The sequence below is a fragment of the Primulina eburnea genome, chromosome 1, assembly GCF_022965805.1.
Source record: "Primulina eburnea isolate SZY01 chromosome 1, ASM2296580v1, whole genome shotgun sequence".
NCBI lineage: Eukaryota > Viridiplantae > Streptophyta > Magnoliopsida > Lamiales > Gesneriaceae > Primulina > Primulina eburnea.
The window spans coordinates 7077443-7094591 of record NC_133101.1 but is presented as its reverse complement, the minus strand read 5'-3'; the positions used below and the strand labels follow the sequence as shown (position 1 = coordinate 7094591).

At 33.6% G+C, this 17149-nt stretch overlaps 3 protein-coding genes across 3 annotated transcripts; 2 read left to right on the top strand and 1 right to left on the bottom strand.

Moving 5' to 3' along the window:
• Positions 1-9186: 9186 nt before the first annotated feature.
• Positions 9187-11813, top strand: LOC140810814 (metacaspase-1-like). The gene is made up of 5 exons (XM_073168710.1): positions 9187-9623; positions 10611-10941; positions 11078-11198; positions 11314-11523; positions 11633-11813. The coding sequence occupies exons 1-5, from the start codon at positions 9254-9256 to the stop codon at positions 11690-11692; spliced, it is 1092 nt and encodes a 363-aa protein (XP_073024811.1). The 5' UTR covers positions 9187-9253; the 3' UTR covers positions 11693-11813.
• A 1423-nt stretch (positions 11814-13236) lies between these two features.
• On the top strand, positions 13237-14673 carry LOC140825366 (probable pterin-4-alpha-carbinolamine dehydratase, chloroplastic). Its single transcript, XM_073187109.1, has 3 exons — positions 13237-13629; positions 14059-14251; positions 14363-14673. The coding sequence occupies exons 1-3, from the start codon at positions 13270-13272 to the stop codon at positions 14452-14454; spliced, it is 645 nt and encodes a 214-aa protein (XP_073043210.1). The 5' UTR covers positions 13237-13269; the 3' UTR covers positions 14455-14673.
• On the bottom strand, positions 14362-16268 carry LOC140825373 (uncharacterized). The gene is made up of 2 exons (XM_073187121.1): positions 15410-16268; positions 14362-15335 (listed from the first exon to the last, which is right to left on the bottom strand). Exons 1-2 carry the CDS (start codon positions 15680-15682, stop codon positions 15051-15053), a joined length of 558 nt encoding a protein of 185 aa, XP_073043222.1. The 5' UTR covers positions 15683-16268; the 3' UTR covers positions 14362-15050.
• Between the last annotated feature and the right edge of the window lie 881 nt (positions 16269-17149).

The following is a 17149-nucleotide window of genomic DNA, read 5'->3' as shown; positions in this document are numbered from 1 at the left end:
AAATAAAAATTCAATATCTCTTCTCAATAGTATTTTCCAAGATTTATTATTTAATTTATTATTGGGACGAAACATTTTAAATAAAATAGTTTTTTCAAATACGTTTATTGTTTAGATAGAATTTTATATGTGATGAATTTTAAATATATTTATTGTGAATTTATATAAATTTAAAAATAGAGTGGTCAAAATGAAATTAAATTCAGTATTCAAATCCCTTTCTACGTCAAAATTTTCCCAACTAATAAAGTCCTTTCGTGTCAGGCGCAATCAATGAATTTTAAATACACTCTGTAACAAATTAAATATTGTTAACAGTAATTTAAAGGATTCCAGATACATCATAGATTATAGATTAATTCCTACAGTTTTAATTTATAATATAATCATAACCGTAATATTCAAAATATATATAGTTGTAATTATAAATAACTGAAATAGTACAATTAATGTAGTTTTCACCAAAAAATTCGATAGAAGTAAATAAAACTGTCAAAACGAATTAGTAAGACGAGCTAGCTCGCAACCAACCACAACGCAGCATTATGTGGGGCGGAGGTAAGGGCGAACAAGATTTTGGTTAAATCGAATTAATCGATCGAATCGAGCCAATTCGGAAATTCGGTTCGTTTATTTCGGAAATTCGGTTTTCAAATTAAAACAATTCGGTTACATCGGTTAATTCGGTTCGGTTACGGTTTTCAAAATTTTTAAATCGGTTAACTGAATTAACCGATATAATAAATATTATTATTTAATAAAAAAATTTATTTATCAATTTTTATAAATATTTTAATTTTTAATTTTAAAATCGATATAATATGTATTAATTGTGTTCAAATAAAACTTATATATTTGTGATGTGTGTGATTTTATGTTTTTATGCATTTGTGTAAACTATAGTGTTAAAAGAATTACATATATAATTAAAGTTAAATCATAATTTTTTTAAACTAATCGGTTAATTCGGTCATCGATTTTAATTTGGTTCGGTTTTCATCGGTAATGGAAATTAATTCGGTCATTTCGGTAATGGATAAATATTTCGGTTCGGTTCGGTTCGGTTATGGCTAATTCGGTTCGGTCGCTAACCGAATTAACCGAATGATCACCCCTAGACGGAGGTGGGCTAGCCTGCCATCAGGTATGTTGAGAATTTCTCAATCCAACCGAACCCACGTTGGGCAGCGCGTTACGAGAATGGTCCGTATATATATTTTCAAAAAACTAATAAAATGTAAAAAAAAATAATTATTTAAATAGTTCAAGACAATATTTAGTAGTATTACAATAAGAAATTAAGATGAAAACAAGTTAACAACATTAAAAAAAAAGTTGGGAAAAAAAAATTTGATGCGTGCATGTGTCGAAGATAATGGGTCGACGCCCCCTCGAAACTCACCCCACTTCTTCGGTTAACTCGACCCTACCCCTGCGGGCAGTGTCCTCACAAGATCTCAGCCATTGATTTTACATAGTGATTAAATTTAGGCCTTTGATCACCTCATGAGATGTATGTGTGTTTAAATCTGCGCCTTTGATCACCTCATGAAGACAGTGCCTCACAAGGTAAGTTGAAATGAACCCACTTCTTCAGAGGTCAACTTCCAAAAGTCTTCTACTCCGATTGGTTTCGTACTAGTCCCGATATTTGCCATTGGCATCTTAAATTTTTTAATCAGTTTTTGCTTTGTTTATATCTATAAATAAAAATTGTAATTATAGTCATTTAAGTTAACATGTTTTGGATTTTGATTTTGTAATTTGTAAGTTTGAATTTCATCAAGTAACTTGATTTTTTGTTTTAATTTGTTGTTTTTTCGTCTCAAATACTAAGTCCATAAAATATTAGACAAAAAATATATCACACGCATTGAAATCTATCTAAGTAAAAACTAAGTAAAACAACATGATTTTTTCCTCGTATTTTGAAATATTGGATTTCATTTTGTTTTATTTTTCTCATTTATTATATGGATTTTAATATGTGTAATACATGTTTTATTCTTGTCATATAAATAAATCATTCATTAAATTAATAATTTAAAAGAATATGAAAACAGAAGATTTTGTATTATTCATATATTTCTGCAAAACAAAATAATCACATTTATCCAATCATAGTATGACTCATGTAAGATAGCCAAATGGTTGACTAGGTCCATATTTAAAGTAAAAATAATATTTTTGATATAAAGAATTTTTTTCCAAATTTTATATTCATATTTTAAAAAGGCTAATTTCAAAGACCACCATTGTTTAAAGTCTAAAAGAAGTTAAACCCCTAAAAATATTAATAAACTAATGCATCATTCATTTTTTAATAGTCAAACATATTTCATCCATATGTTGTAAAAACTCAGACACATTTACCCCATTTGTAATTGGGTTTTATGCTTGATTTTTTTTTTTAAAAAGGGCTAAAATATTATTAATTTTACATATTATGTTTTTTACTTTTTTTTTATTTTTTTACATTTGTTGATATAATTAGCCTCTATTTAGAAAAAAAAAACAATGTTATCAGTAAAGAATATATAGAACTATTAAAAAGTCAAAGGAATCGTAAAATAATTTTTTGGATCCTCAACAAAGACGATGCCCGGAATTGAAGAAACAGTGAAGGAAGAAGCCCAAATTCACAAGGACATCAAAGGAAGAACTTGATTCTGATATTTTAATTCAAGTTTGAATTCTTAAACATGTATTTTTTTTTTTTTGAGAGAACAATTCTTGTTTGGTTTATTTTTGGATCTAGACATGAAATGATTTCTTCTAGTGTTAGGGTTTGAGAAATCCTCCCCCATCTTTTATAGTTTGTGGATCTCTATTAACTTTTGGAGATTAATATAAGTTCTTTGGTTTGTTTTAATACATTAAGGCTGCGTTTGGTTTGGAGGATAAAATAATAAAATGATTAAGAGAGAAATGATAAAAAGAATGATTGAAGTAGAAATATAATATATAATGATAAAATAATATTATGTTTGGTATGATGGATAAAAATGTGATAATTAATAATTTTTTGTTGAATCGACAAAATTGCCCTTCCATTTGTGCGTCGGCGGCGGGCGGCGATGGTCGACCGGTGGCGGCGGCCAGTCGGTCGCAAGCGTCGGCGGTCGGCCGACGGCAAGAGTTGGCGGTGGGCGGTCGATGGAAGGAAGTGGTGGTGAGTTTGGATTTAGGAGAGGTAAAATTGGAAAAATAAGATGGATTAAGAGTGAGATAAATAATCCTAGGGGGTGAAGAGGTATTATTGTAACCTACCTAATATAAGCTAATCATTCATATGAGAGATTGACTTGGTTAAATAAAAAACGTACTAAACGAGTGATTAGGTGGGTTAAAAAAAATAAACTCACCTAATCAAGGCAACCAAACACTGCCTAAAGGAATAGCTATCTATTAAGACCGTCTCACAAAAGTTTTTATGTTGTTAAATTAGACATCAAAATACCACGAGATCTGGATTTATAACTTGAGAATTTTTATCGTCTAATAGAATTACCATTCTAAATTCGCGATGATTCACGACTTATAATCGACAAGGGAGAGTAAATTTCCCTGTGGATACGACAACCCGTCCAGATGCATTGGTTGTTTACTCATTTATTTTTATCATCTTACTTAGAACTTGCTTGAAATAGCAAATTTCCCTGTGAATACGACAACCCGACTTTAAAATCTATACTAAAACTTGACATCCGCGCACTTCCGAAATTTTGTGTTCGTGATTGATTTTTGGAATAACCGTGACAATTAATTGGAGTTCAATGACCAAATAATTCGGTGGAAGAATGGTGTCAATGTATCGAGTTACTCTTCCCTATCAATTATAAGTCATGAATCATCATGAATTTAGAACGGTAATTCAATAAGGCGACATAAATTTAACTGTAATGCCCGGAAATTTAATCCTAATAATCTATAATTATTGAATTATAATTTGACATGATTATAAGAGGATTAATCGAGACACGAAATAAGAATACGTGTGGAAATGTATGTGCGAGGACAGTAGCATCGGCGCACATGCGCGACAGAACGCGCGCACATGCGCCAAGCAGACAGTAGGTCTCGCGCATCTGCGCGGTGTGTATCCGCGCATATGCGCGACACAACCCGAGAGTTGTGAAGAAATCCTCGCACATATGCGCGGAAGAGTGTCGCGCATATGCGCGAGTCCTCGTGAAGCTACGCGCCGAGACAGAATGTCTCGCGCATATGCGCGGAAGGTGGTCGCGCATATGCGCGAGACGTGCAGTACGCACATTCAGCCACTTGCTTTGCTGCATGTTGTGTGTGTGTGTGTATATATATATATATAAATATATATATATATATATATATCTATATATATATATATATATATATATATATATATATATATATATATATATATATATATATACTCGTCCGTTTCAGAAGAAAGAAAAGGAGAATCCGGGGAAAGCTTTGATCCTTGATTCCAGAATTCGATTTGCGATCAATCCGTCCGTATAAATTGTAATCCGACTTCGGTACCGAGTTCCTAGCAACGTAGACTACAACTTGATGTAAGTTTTACTACGTTTGACATGCTTTGAAATTATGATGTTGTCAGAATTGAATGGAATTCATATATGATGTTCTTGACATATTAGACATCGTAGAATCGAAGTCAGATTGAGAAACGGACTGATTATGGAATTGTGATGAATTTTTAGGATATATTGATTTATACCAGACAAATTTGAATTGTGATTGAATTACAGATTGTAATGGATATGAGTTATGATTGGTAATTGATGTCTGTTGATTTGGTATTGACGGGGATACTGAGATTGTACCGTTATGCCGTTGATTTTGAATTAAATCAAGATTAATCAGATTGTTAGTAATTCGAATGGTATATTGGTATGAGATTATTGGTATTGCCATTGTCAGATTGAGGGATTGACAGAGTTTGGATTCCAGACCGAAATTGCAACGGAAGGTATAAGTCAATGTGTATTGGGAAATCGACTCAAGTAGGATGTACTTGAGTTTCCCTAAATCACATACTTATTAATCGTTTATCATTGTGTTTAATGATTTGATTTAAATGCTTGTTCTATGGATTTATAGGAGCATGCATTAGATGAGTAATCTTGTGACAGAAGTACCTGATAGTGGCAGGTAACCACGGGTACATTGCACGATGTCACAAGATATGGCGATAGACCATAGTCTATGACGGATGCGTCTGGACACTGGATGTTTGGTTATATCGACTTGGATAGAACTGGAGTCTTTTCTATTACTGTTTGTCGATATAGGAATGCCACATCTGGACACCGGGATCCCTAGGCTAGGATTGAGTCTAGTCTGAATCGTGGAGTCACGAATATTGTCGACAGATTGATATTGTTTACATTTCTGATTTTGATATGTATTACTGTTATCTGTTTCATGTTTGATATTGAATATATGACTGCATGTTCTTTGATTTATACTGGGATTTATTCTCACCGGAGTTATCCGGCTGTTGTCTTGTTTGTATGTGTACATGACAACAGGTGAGGCAGGTTCAGGGTCCAGGAGATGAGGAGAGATCGTGATTAGAGTGGAGGCTCCGGACTTGGATTGTATATAGGGTTTGAACACTGGATAGTAGTTGTTGAACCGTAGTTTGTACTGAATTGTAAACGGTACATGACTTGTACTTTATTATATACCGAGTTGTATATTAGATTGTTGTCATTACGTTCCGCATTTTAAAAAAAAAAATTTAGACCCTGTTTTATAATTGATTAATTAGTCCCAATGACGATTATGACTGTGATTAGCGTCCGGGTCCCCACATTAACAAAGCCAATTTATAGATTTATATAGAATCTCACATAATTTCAAACAAGATTAATTGATTTGTGTAGACTTTTCGCAAGAATTTTATAGATACTTGTTAACCTTTTCATATAATTATATGGATTTGTACCTTTAATTATATCTAATTATTTTTCATTGATTTCTTTGAGCTAATAATTATTTGACATAAATTAAAATCTTTACTTTGAAATAATTTTTAAATTTATTAACGTAAATAAATTTTACTTGTTTAAAATTTAAATCAGTTAAATCCTTAAATATGTGTGTGTGTGTTCGTAAATTTTAAACATGTGTAGAACCTAGTGTTTGACATTTTACCAAAAGTTATATCTGATGGTAATAATATAATTCAAAATTTTTAAACCATACAACAGATCCAACACAATTTTTCGATTGCTCTATCTAACATGAACAATTATTGCACTATAATAATATCTCTTGTAATAATTGTAGTCTTTGCAATTAATGAACTTCGAAACCGTGATCTTGACTTTTATATCAATTATAGGAACAAACGTTTGTCATTATACTCAAAATTATAACTGGTAGTAATTATACAATTCAAATATTCTAAACCGTACAACAGATCAAACATCACATTTCGATTATTCTATCTAACAAATACAACTATTGCATCACTGCAAAATGTGTCATTTATCTTCATGTAAAAAAAACTAATACATTATTTTACTACGATGTAAATATAATTTTTGAATAAAAAATGATAGCTTATAGGCTAACTGAAAATATTTTAAAAAAATAAATAAATCAATTTTATTTTTAAAAGTTAATAAATAATTTAAATTTTATTTATTAAAAATCTATTATTACTTCCAATTTTACGAGTCCATCAAATTTTATGCTTTTTTTTATATGTAGTATAATAATTTTATTTAAAAAATTTTATAAATATCACTTTAAACATGATAGAATTTTAAGTTTAAATGTCATAAATAAATATAATAAAATTTATTTTTTAAATTTCTTAAATTATAAAGTAAAATCTTATTTTAATCATGTTTGTTGCACACTTTCAAATATTTAAGAATTAAGTCGCCTTATATTTTTTTGGATCATGTTTCATTATCATTCAATATTACAATCTTTTTAAATCATATTTTAAAAATCACAAAATTGATTCAAATATATAAGAATTATGCCACGGTACATTTTTTTGGATCATCTTTAGTTGTCATTGAATATTACAATATTTTTCAAATCATATTTTAAAAATCACAAAATCGATTCCAAAATTCAAAATTTTATATGAAAATAGTTTGAATTTTTTTTTAAAAAAATTCCAAACTATCGGAAAGTATTTGTACTTGAATGGTAAAAAAATTTGAAGATGAAATAGATGATTAATTATTGTATATATAGAGATACATTTGAAGATAGGAGAGAGTAAGACATAGAGGAGGTGATAGATGAGAAAAATAAATACGTGGTTTATAAATTTAAAATAATCGTCCAAATCTTTATGTTGGGCGAAAGACATTTTTTGACGAATGATAGTCATACTTTAAGTTATAATGTTTGTATGTAAATTAATTTCACGAACTTATTAAAAACTATGGATATTTCGAATAACTCTATATTTTTAAAATTCAAGGTTGTATATCATTTGACTTTTAAAGCTCTACACAAATTCATTTTGAATATCACTAAATTTTTATAATGTATATAATTAACTTGATTAAATAACTGTAGACATTAAATTCTAAAAAAATAATTAAAAGTCATCAAATCTTCTATATTGAACGCTCCCTCCTTAGTCTACTGTATCATTTTAAATATATCATCATTAACATTGCATCTATATAAACCGAAAAGGAATCCCTTAAACACAAATTCATCCAGGCAATCAAATAAATTTAAAATCTATATATTTAAATCCTTATGCTCAAGTGCAATCTAAGTGATTTTTCCTTCACTTTATCATCAAATCATTATATAATTTTTGATATAAGATTATGCGACATCAAGAACATATATCTTTAACACAAAAATTTTTGTGAGACGATTTTATGAGTCAATTTTGTGATACGAGTTTTTTATAGGTCACCTATAAAAAGTGTTACTTTTGTGCCAAAAGAACTGATATATACATATGTATAGGGATAAAGTCCACGAACGAAACAATAATGCCCTTAGTAAGTCTTTCTTCTGCCAATGTGTGCGCAACATGGTGGGCCTCTCGATAGCAATGTTGACTAATTCACGTACGTCTCCCTGCTTAATACCAAAACGAATTTCTGCTACAAGTGGTGCTTCAATAGCAAAACATGAGGAGTGGGTCTCACGGATCTTAATCTGTGAGACGGGTCAATCATACCCAAATTCACAATAAACAGTAATACTCTTAGCATAAAAAGTTATACTTTTCATGGATGACACAAATAAGAGATCTGTCTCACAAATACGATCCGTGAGACCGTCTCACTCAAGTTTTTGCCAAACATGAGTCCTAATAGATGGTATTAACAACCGCAATTGCAATTTTTTTTTTAATTTTTTGTATCACTTTTGATTTCAAAATCATCCTATTTAACTTTAGGATTTACACGATTTCATGATTTTTAAAACTCGGGTACGAAAATGCAAAATGGATTCCGCCGTTTACAATTGAATTGACCTGGTCTTTCCCATTTGCCCTTCCCAACATTTCCCTTCTCTACTTGCTTTAATTTCCCATTGTTATATTTTAATATTCAAGTCAATCATAAAATAAAATTATTATTATTTTAACTATGTTTTATATTACATATATGGCTCATCATTTCATCTTATGAATGACTTTTATACGGAAAAAACTACAAAATTGTCTTTTATACATTATCCATGTTGCATTGAATACTTGTTAGTCATTCGACGAAAAATAGCTAAAATTTCAAATTGTTGTATTAAGACCAAAATTTTGATAATTTACGGGATAAAAAATTAAAACATGTCAAGCTACATAACAAATTTTGCAATTTTTCTCATTTTATAGAAATGAGTGTGAACAACATATATAAATTAGCATGTAAATAATATTGAGCATAAATAAATGAGTGGTCTCATATGAGACCGTCTCACGGATCCTAATATGTGAGACGGGTCAACCTTACTGATATTCATAATAAAAAGTAATACTGCTAGCATAAAAAATAATACTTTTTTTTATTGATAACCTAAATAAGAGACCTGTCTCACAAATACGACCCGTGAAACCGTCTCACACAAGTTTTTGTCTAAATAAATTATAAAGATGTGGAATTTGCACTCCGGTCAACTAAATTATTAAAAGAAGACTATTTAACATAGGGTGTTAAAAGTTCACTATGTTCCCTTTCACGCGTATATAATTATAGATTCAATTTCTGTGCAATTTCACTCCCATCTCTCCATCGAACCAATAAAAATGTTAATGCTAGTGAACTGCTCCAACTGCCGCACGCCCCTCCAGCTGCCGCCGGGCGCCACCTCCATCCGCTGCGTCATCTGCCAGGCTATCACCCAAATAGCACCTGCTCCGCCGCAACCTAGCTATCTCCAAAACACCCCCTCCTTCAACGGCTACAACAACTACTACCCCCCACCGTCGCCGTACAACCACGCTCCACCAGGCCCTCCTCCTCCGGCTCATGGCCGGAAGAAGGCGGTGATCATCGGGATCGCTTACAAAAACACCAAGAGCGAGCTTAAGGGATGCATTAACGACGCCAAATGCATGAAACATATGCTGGTCTCCAAGTTCATGTTCCCCGAATCCTCCATTATCTTGCTTACAGGTAATATATTTGCCTTTTCCATCTTCTTCATTTTCTCCGAATTCTGCGTGTTCTATCTCTCGATCGCTTTCTGGATCAACGTGGGAATTCGGCTTTGCAATGTGTTGATAGAGTTTCCTTAGTTATGGTTGACTTTAGAAGTCAACTTTGAATAAGCAAAGTCTAAGCATCCTTCTAATTTACTTATATCCACTTGCTATGAGAAATGGTAGTTAGAAACTTAGAACAAATTATTGAATTGAGAAATTATTAACATTCTATTCGAGCTCGAGCTTAGTTCGATAATGAAATTGGAAGGAATGAAAAAACAAATACTTGAACTGGAGAAAGAATTTTATATTTGAAAATATTAGATTATCTTGGTTCGATTACAACCCCAATCCTTGATTTATTGTAATTTTTCTTATAAATTTATAAAATTTATAGAACGTGGCATGTACGTTCTTACCTCCTTAAATTTTTCGAGTTTTATTTTCGTCCATGTCATAAACTGTTGGATTTAATTGAAAGTTGTAATTAATTTTTCAGTCTATATTATGGAACATGTTAATGCGTGGAATTAGATATTCAATTGTCAAACAAGTATTTCTGCTATTGGTGAGGATGGAGAAGCAAGTTGTGTTTTTGCAATGTATATTTTTCTTTGATCGGTCAATGCTACAAAATGAGAAGAATTGTTCAATTGTCCCTTTTTTTAATCCTTTGTAGAATTCAGGCAATAACATTTGATTTTAAAAGGAAAAATTGTATTTTTTTTTTGAGTTGGGTAAAATAAAATATTATTTTCAGAATTTTTGTAATTTTGATTATACATTTTTCTGTTTGTGAATTTTGTCAAATATTACTAAATCAAAACATTTCAAATTTCTAATTATGGAGTCATTTCAAATCCATTGTTAAATAAAAAATTTATCATTTGAAATCCAAACGAAGCCTACATGTTTTTAACTTGTGAAAATTAAATGTCATCTCATTCCATATTTGCAGAAGAGGAAACTGATCCGACCAGAATCCCAACAAAACATAACATTAGGATGGCCATGTTTTGGCTGGTCCAAGGCTGCCAACCCGGGGATTCACTCGTGTTCCATTACTCTGGACATGGTGGCCAGCAGAGGAACTACACCGGAGACGAACTCGATGGATACGATGAGACGCTCTGCCCCTTGGATTTCGAGATCCAGGGATCGATTGTCGACAATGAAGTTAATGCAACCCTAGTCCGACCGCTTCCTCCGGGAGTCAAGCTTCACGCGGTCATAGATTCGTGCCATAGCGGGACGGTGCTGGATCTGCCCTATCTTTGTAGAATGGACAGGTTGGCGATTTGTACTTTTTATTTCTAACTTGTGATACATGCTCTACCAACAGCTGAGTTTGATCAATCGAATTCGAGCTCGAGCAGGCTCACCTTCACCACCCCTGGTTCATGCTATCATCCTTGGTTTGCGCAGGAACGGGCGTTACACATGGGAAGACCATCGCCCACGAAACGGGACATGGAAAGGCACCAGCGGAGGCGAAGCCATTTCGTTTAGCGGTTGTGATGATGATCAAACCTCCGCGGATACAGCCGTAAGCTCCCATCACAAGCTTCAATAATTTCTAACACTTTTCTTCTGATCTTGTGAAACTACGTATTATGTTAAAAATTACCTCAAAATTGATACAAATGTGGAACAATATGTAGTTACTGTCAAAAGTGACATCTACTGGTGTAATGACATATGCTTTCATCCAAGCAATCGAACGAGGACAAGGTACTACCTATGGGAGCATTTTAACCGCCATGAGGTCCACTATTCGGAAAACCGACAGCGACTTGGGCGGAGGTTCCGCGTCGAGTCTACTTTCGATGCTTTTATCTGGTGCGAGTGCGCCTAGCATTGGACTCACTCAGGTATGCACGTAATCTCATGTTTGCTGGGCTTGATGAATTCGTGGGATGAGATAACTTTAAAATTTTACTTGGAATTTTTTTATTTTATTTTGATTATGTTTGCTTGCAGGAACCACAGCTCAGTGCTAATGAACAATTTGATGTCTACGCAAAGCCATTTTCACTGTGAGATTTTTGCTCAGACGATTGTGTCCATTCCAAAAACTTTTCTCCTTTTTTTATTTTCTTTGTATTTTAGTTATTTGGGGCATTTTTTTTTTAACTTTTTAATTTATATTTTGTAATTGTCATGAATGACTTAAATCGGGTACTTCTTTTTTTATCGATCGTTCTTGAAATGGAAAAAAATTTCTATTCAATATTTTTAATAGTCTCCATTATTAATTAAATATAGAAGAATTCTTATTATTGTACTACAATATAGAATAATGGGATGATTGTATGTATAGATAAGAATATATTCAGGCGCGTTAGAACAAATGTTTATCAAAACATAGATACTGCGACTTATATAATTTTTTCATAATTGAAATATTTATTCTAGAAAATATAAAAAAAATAACTAAAATTTAATTATACTCCAGCAGCTTTGCAACCGGAAACATTTAAAATCTGATACCTATAAACGTGAGTTTTTTAAAGTTTATTTTCTAAAATTAGACACGATTTTATTTTTCGGATATAGTAGTAAAATTTATCTATTTCAGAGTTAAAAACATAGAAGTAAAAGCGTATATATATATATATATATATATATATATATATATATATATATATATATATATATATATATATATATTTTTTTTTTTTTTTTAAAAAAAATTCCGATTTTTAAGGGAGTTTTTTTTTTCTTTTAAGATAAATTATCCAGAGGGGGCTTTTAAATAAATAAAAAAAATACAAATTATCAAAAAAACAAAAGAAAAAACTTGAATATTCTTTCAAAAATTGAATGAGGGGCCGGGGTCTCACCTTCTTCTCAAAACTAGTTTTATATTATTTACAAGTTTTACTTCAAAGACTTTTTTGGGAGATTACATTGTATGCATTAGCATAACAAAATAGATTATCAAGTTATTTTATATAATATATAAATGTCTTGTTCTATAACAAATTACAAAACTAATGTCCCAATGAGTTGTTCGAGTTAGTAAAATAAGTGAGTACTTGACACTTGGTCAGATGTTAGACTTCCTCTACCAACATCTTCTAGGAAGAGTCTGTCACACAAAGTTTGTTCAGTACAATTTACCTAACTAGCATGATTTACAGGTTATTGCGTTAGTCGATAGTTTATCCGTTGTGCGCCGAAGATACGCAACTGAATGTCATCACAACATAAAAAAAAAATTATAAAATTAATCAGAAGCTCCATGAACCAATTACCTCCCCGAACTAATTTCCAAAGTTGACAAAACTAACAAAAACAGTTTTAAAAAATCGACCATATAAACATACTATGCGATTGTGGTGCCAGTATCTCGTGATAATTATAAATATACATATAAATTAATTGGAGTCAAAACAATATTATTAGATACCACTAAGTATTTTGATTTTAAACTTTAAATAATACAAATATGGATAATCATTATTAAAAAATACTTATTTAACAAAAAAGAAAAAGAAAAGAGGAGCCGGGAAAAAAACCCGGTCCCCTCAGGAGTCAGGACCTTTTTAAATTTTTATATTATTTATTTAAAAAACCATATCTAAACACCTTTTCTTTCTGGAAAACCTGCAACTATGAACCTCACTCTTCCCTCAATGGCTTCCACTCATCGCCCACTCCTGTCTCCCCTTCTTCGTCTTCCTAAAAACCCACCAAAGTACCCCCAAAACTCCCTCCCATTCGTCAACCCCAAATATCCATTCAAAATCCAAGCAGCGGGAACAGACTCGGCGGGTGATTTTGGAGCGAGGGACCCGTTTCCGCAAGAAATAGAGAGCAATTTCGGGGAAAAAGTGCTTGGGTTTTCCAGCACGGAGCACAAGATTTTGATCCCAAATGCTTCGGCTCTGTCTTTGGCTCAGCAAGAATGCGTTTCAGTTTCTCAAATTCAGCAGCCCTTGTCAGAATATGAGGCCAAGCAGCTGCTGTTCAAGGTTCTTAGCCCTTTAACCGACTTAAGAATCTAGTCTTGGTGTACAATTTTGCTAAAGTTTTGATTTTTTGGGGGATAAATTATGCATGAAATTTGATTTCTTTTGTTCTGAGTTAATAGAATTTTCAATGTTATTATTATTCAGATGGGTTCTGCAGTTTTCCAAGATTATAATTTTCTTGATTCTGTGGCTATTGAGTTTGCATGTAAATCTGAATATATTTTTAGTTCTCTAGCTCTTATTTGCCTGCTCAATCTTAAATTGGTTATTTCCCATTTATTTTGAAATTATTTCATGTAGTAAAGGTGCTATATTTGGAAAATGAGTTTTTCACCATTTTACTCGCCTCCAATTACTCAAGCACATATCTTCACCACATTAAAATTTGAAGGTTCAATTTTTTTTTTTTTCTGTGAAATTGTCATGTAGGTTGTTGGTTGGAGACTTGTACATGAAGAAGGGTCTTTAAGGCTGCAATGTTTGTGGAAAGTGAGAGATTCAAACTGTGCAGAAGTACTCATCAGCCGGATTAACCGTGCAATAGAATCGACAGGGCTCGTTCCTACTCTTCGTATAGAGGAGCCTAATCAAGTTAGAGCGGAACTGTGGACTTCGTCTATTGGTATGAGCTTGAAACAATAAAAAATAGAAAGATCGATCATCTGGTTAAATTTATAATTTTGTTAAATGTATTGGATCTGTTTTTGATGGTCATAGTTTCTATATCTTGCAGGAGGTCTGAGCATGAATGATTTCATTGTTGCTGCTAAAATAGATGAGATAAAAACATCCGATCTCATTTCCCGAAAGAGAGTTTGGGCTTAATTCCGATATTTATCCTTCTCGGTAATTCGGCTCTTACTCGATGCGCCATCAGTTCTATACAATGTTTTTTCTTTTGAACAAAATGTTTTTTGAAGAAGTATCAAATCTTTCTTTATATGTTGTAATGTTATACATAACCCGACAAGGGTAAACGATTTTGTGCGTAATTACCTTAATCAAATATATATATACACACACCTTTGTGATTGGATTTGTTTATTTGTTCTGCATTGTTTTTATTTCTGTGTTTCTTTTTAGTTATTTGTTTTGGCAAATGCATAGAGCAAGGTAAAGTTTAGTAATACGACTGTCTGTCTATTTAACACAAAACCAAGAACTTGTCTTAAGTTTTAAAGAACAATAATATAAATGATCTTCTTGTAGAAATGAATCATTCCTATTCTAGAGGGAGATTAACTTTCACACTTGTGGTTTTAACTGACTGGCAAAAAGGGCATGACTTGGTGACAGCATGGCAGCCCGAGCAGAGGCAAATGTGGCGGCAAGGCGATATCACCACTGTTGCTATCTCCTTCTCACAGACCATGCAGTCGAGCCTGACCAGCCCTGCCTGTTCCGTATCCACATACGATGACTCACCATCTTCCTGCACATTCTTTCCGTGCCGACATGGCATTCTCCAAGCCCTCTTTAAGAGACATAGCCATTTGCTCCAGGTGCATCACTCTTCTGTGCAGCCTTTGTGCATCGGCCTTGTAATGCTGAGCTTTCTTCTCCAACTCTGCATTTCCCCCCCTCTTTCTACTTATATCGGATTCCATCTCTTTGAGTTTCTTGTCTACTCTTTCCTCAACTGCATAATGGATTGAGTGTTGGTTCTTCTCCATTATACCCTCAATTTGTCGCCTCAGAGTTTCACCCTACAGCACAAAAATCTAGTTACAAGCTTGAAAATCTGACAATGAAAAGTCAATCAAGACAAATCATTCCATACATGGGATTGAATTACTAGATCCAGTTCTTTGCTACAGTGTTTCGAATATGCTGGATTAGAGGTACCACCGTCCTCTACTGCAAAGGCTAACATAGATGTGAAGGATTTGAATGGCGCGGCTGCGTTTAGAATCGGTTGAACGTGCAAATTGCTGCCACTAATGAAAGGTGGAGCATCTGGGAAGGGGTCTGGAGTAGCAAAGTTTTGGTCTTGACGATTGAAAAGGTTTGTTTGATGGCTTGGTTCTGCAGATTCCACTGCAACTCCTTTCATCTTCCTGTTGCGCGATTCTTTCGACTCTGCACATCTTATGGCAAATAGGAATTGATACCCCCGAATTGAGGATGGGCTCGGCCCGCTCTCGTTAGCCCATCACGTTAGAAGCCCAGCGTTCAGAAGCGCGGGAGGTCATCGTGGAGGTCATCTGGGAGGTCATCCTTGCCGACCTCCCGTACCAGCAGTATCGTCGATTCAAGAGGTCAGCCGACCTCCCACGCCGAGCTCCCTTGCCTACCTCCCAACAGGAATCCGAGCCGACCTCCAAGATTGTGGTATCGGTGTGATTGGAGACGTCTCGGCCGAGCTCCCGAGCCGGGCTCCCAGGAGGTCCAGCCTTCAGGCGGGTTCATACCTACGAGAGCACTTACTCAGATATTAAGCGCGTGGCCCACGAAGATCAAATCCCACGAAGGTAAGGGCCCGTTAAGAGTCTAACCAAATCCGGCGCAAGATCTAACCAAATCCGGCGCAAGATCTAACCAAATTTTCCGAAAATTCTGAGGATCTAAACCTACCAAATTAGGACTCTATTGTGCCCCTATAAATACCATATTTCGTTAACTGTTTATTCATTCATACTTTTCACATTCTCTCAGCACACACATTACTCTTTCAATTTTTTATTCTCTGTCGAGTTCGTGCATCGAGTGGCCGAGGATCTACTAGATGTGATGCATAAATTTTGAAAAAAAAAATCATCTGTGCATCGACCATTGATTCATCCCCTTCAATGGGTCACCTTGATTCTTGGACTGCTTGTGTGTGCGCGTTTAAAAGGTAGGAAATAACGGAAGCCTCCGTTGATCATTTCAGATTTCTATAATTAAACACTCCAGGAAAATGTAGGCATGCCCTTTCCCGTTTCTACAAATGCAGAAGCAAAATCAAAGTCCATTAAATCATCAAAACAATGATTAATCGAAGAAGACGAAACAAGAAATCCCATTGTTCGTTCGTGGTTCGTGTTTGTGAGAGATTCAGGAGGAGGAAACAACAAACCTGTTGAAGGACAGAAGATGCCGTAACGGTGGGCGATTGGCCATAAAGGCTGATAAAGGGAGTGAAACGACGGCTGCAGCCGTGCCGTTACTACTCTCCAACAGACGCATGCTTACATGAAAATCGCTCTGTGAAAAATGGCGTCACTCGAATTTGAATGCGTGCCTCCTCAGTTTTGAAGCCCACCGATTCAGAAAAAGAAAAATCAAAGGCTTCTCATGTCTCAGTCTCTTCCATATTCAATTTCAATTTAACCAAAAGTGGGAAAATTTTTATTATGTTGTCGTGGAATTGACAGTTTTAGTTCACTAACCATTATTTTTTTCGATTTTAGTCATATCTTATCGGAGTGATAATATGACGTTGAAAATGATGACGTGAACTCATACATCGTGGACGTATCAGCACTCTGATTAAAAGTTATTAAAATTGAAAAAAACCGCAAAATTTAAATTGAGAGTT

Coding starts and splice junctions, on each gene's coding strand:
- LOC140810814 (XM_073168710.1), top strand. CDS start 9,254: ATGTTAATGCTAGTGAACTGCTCCAACTGCCGCACGCCCCTCCAGCTG. Junction 10,942..11,077: donor TATCTTTGTAGAATGGACAG/GTTGGCGATTTG, acceptor TGGTTTGCGCAG/GAACGGGCGTTACACATGGG. Junction 11,199..11,313: donor AAACCTCCGCGGATACAGCC/GTAAGCTCCCAT, acceptor AACAATATGTAG/TTACTGTCAAAAGTGACATC.
- LOC140825366 (XM_073187109.1), top strand. CDS start 13,270: ATGAACCTCACTCTTCCCTCAATGGCTTCCACTCATCGCCCACTCCTG. Junction 13,630..14,058: donor CCAAGCAGCTGCTGTTCAAG/GTTCTTAGCCCT, acceptor ATTGTCATGTAG/GTTGTTGGTTGGAGACTTGT. Junction 14,252..14,362: donor ACTGTGGACTTCGTCTATTG/GTATGAGCTTGA, acceptor TATATCTTGCAG/GAGGTCTGAGCATGAATGAT.
- LOC140825373 (XM_073187121.1), bottom strand. CDS start 15,682: ATGAAAGGAGTTGCAGTGGAATCTGCAGAACCAAGCCATCAAACAAAC. Junction 15,336..15,409: donor ATCTAGTAATTCAATCCCAT/GTATGGAATGAT, acceptor TTTGTGCTGTAG/GGTGAAACTCTGAGGCGACA.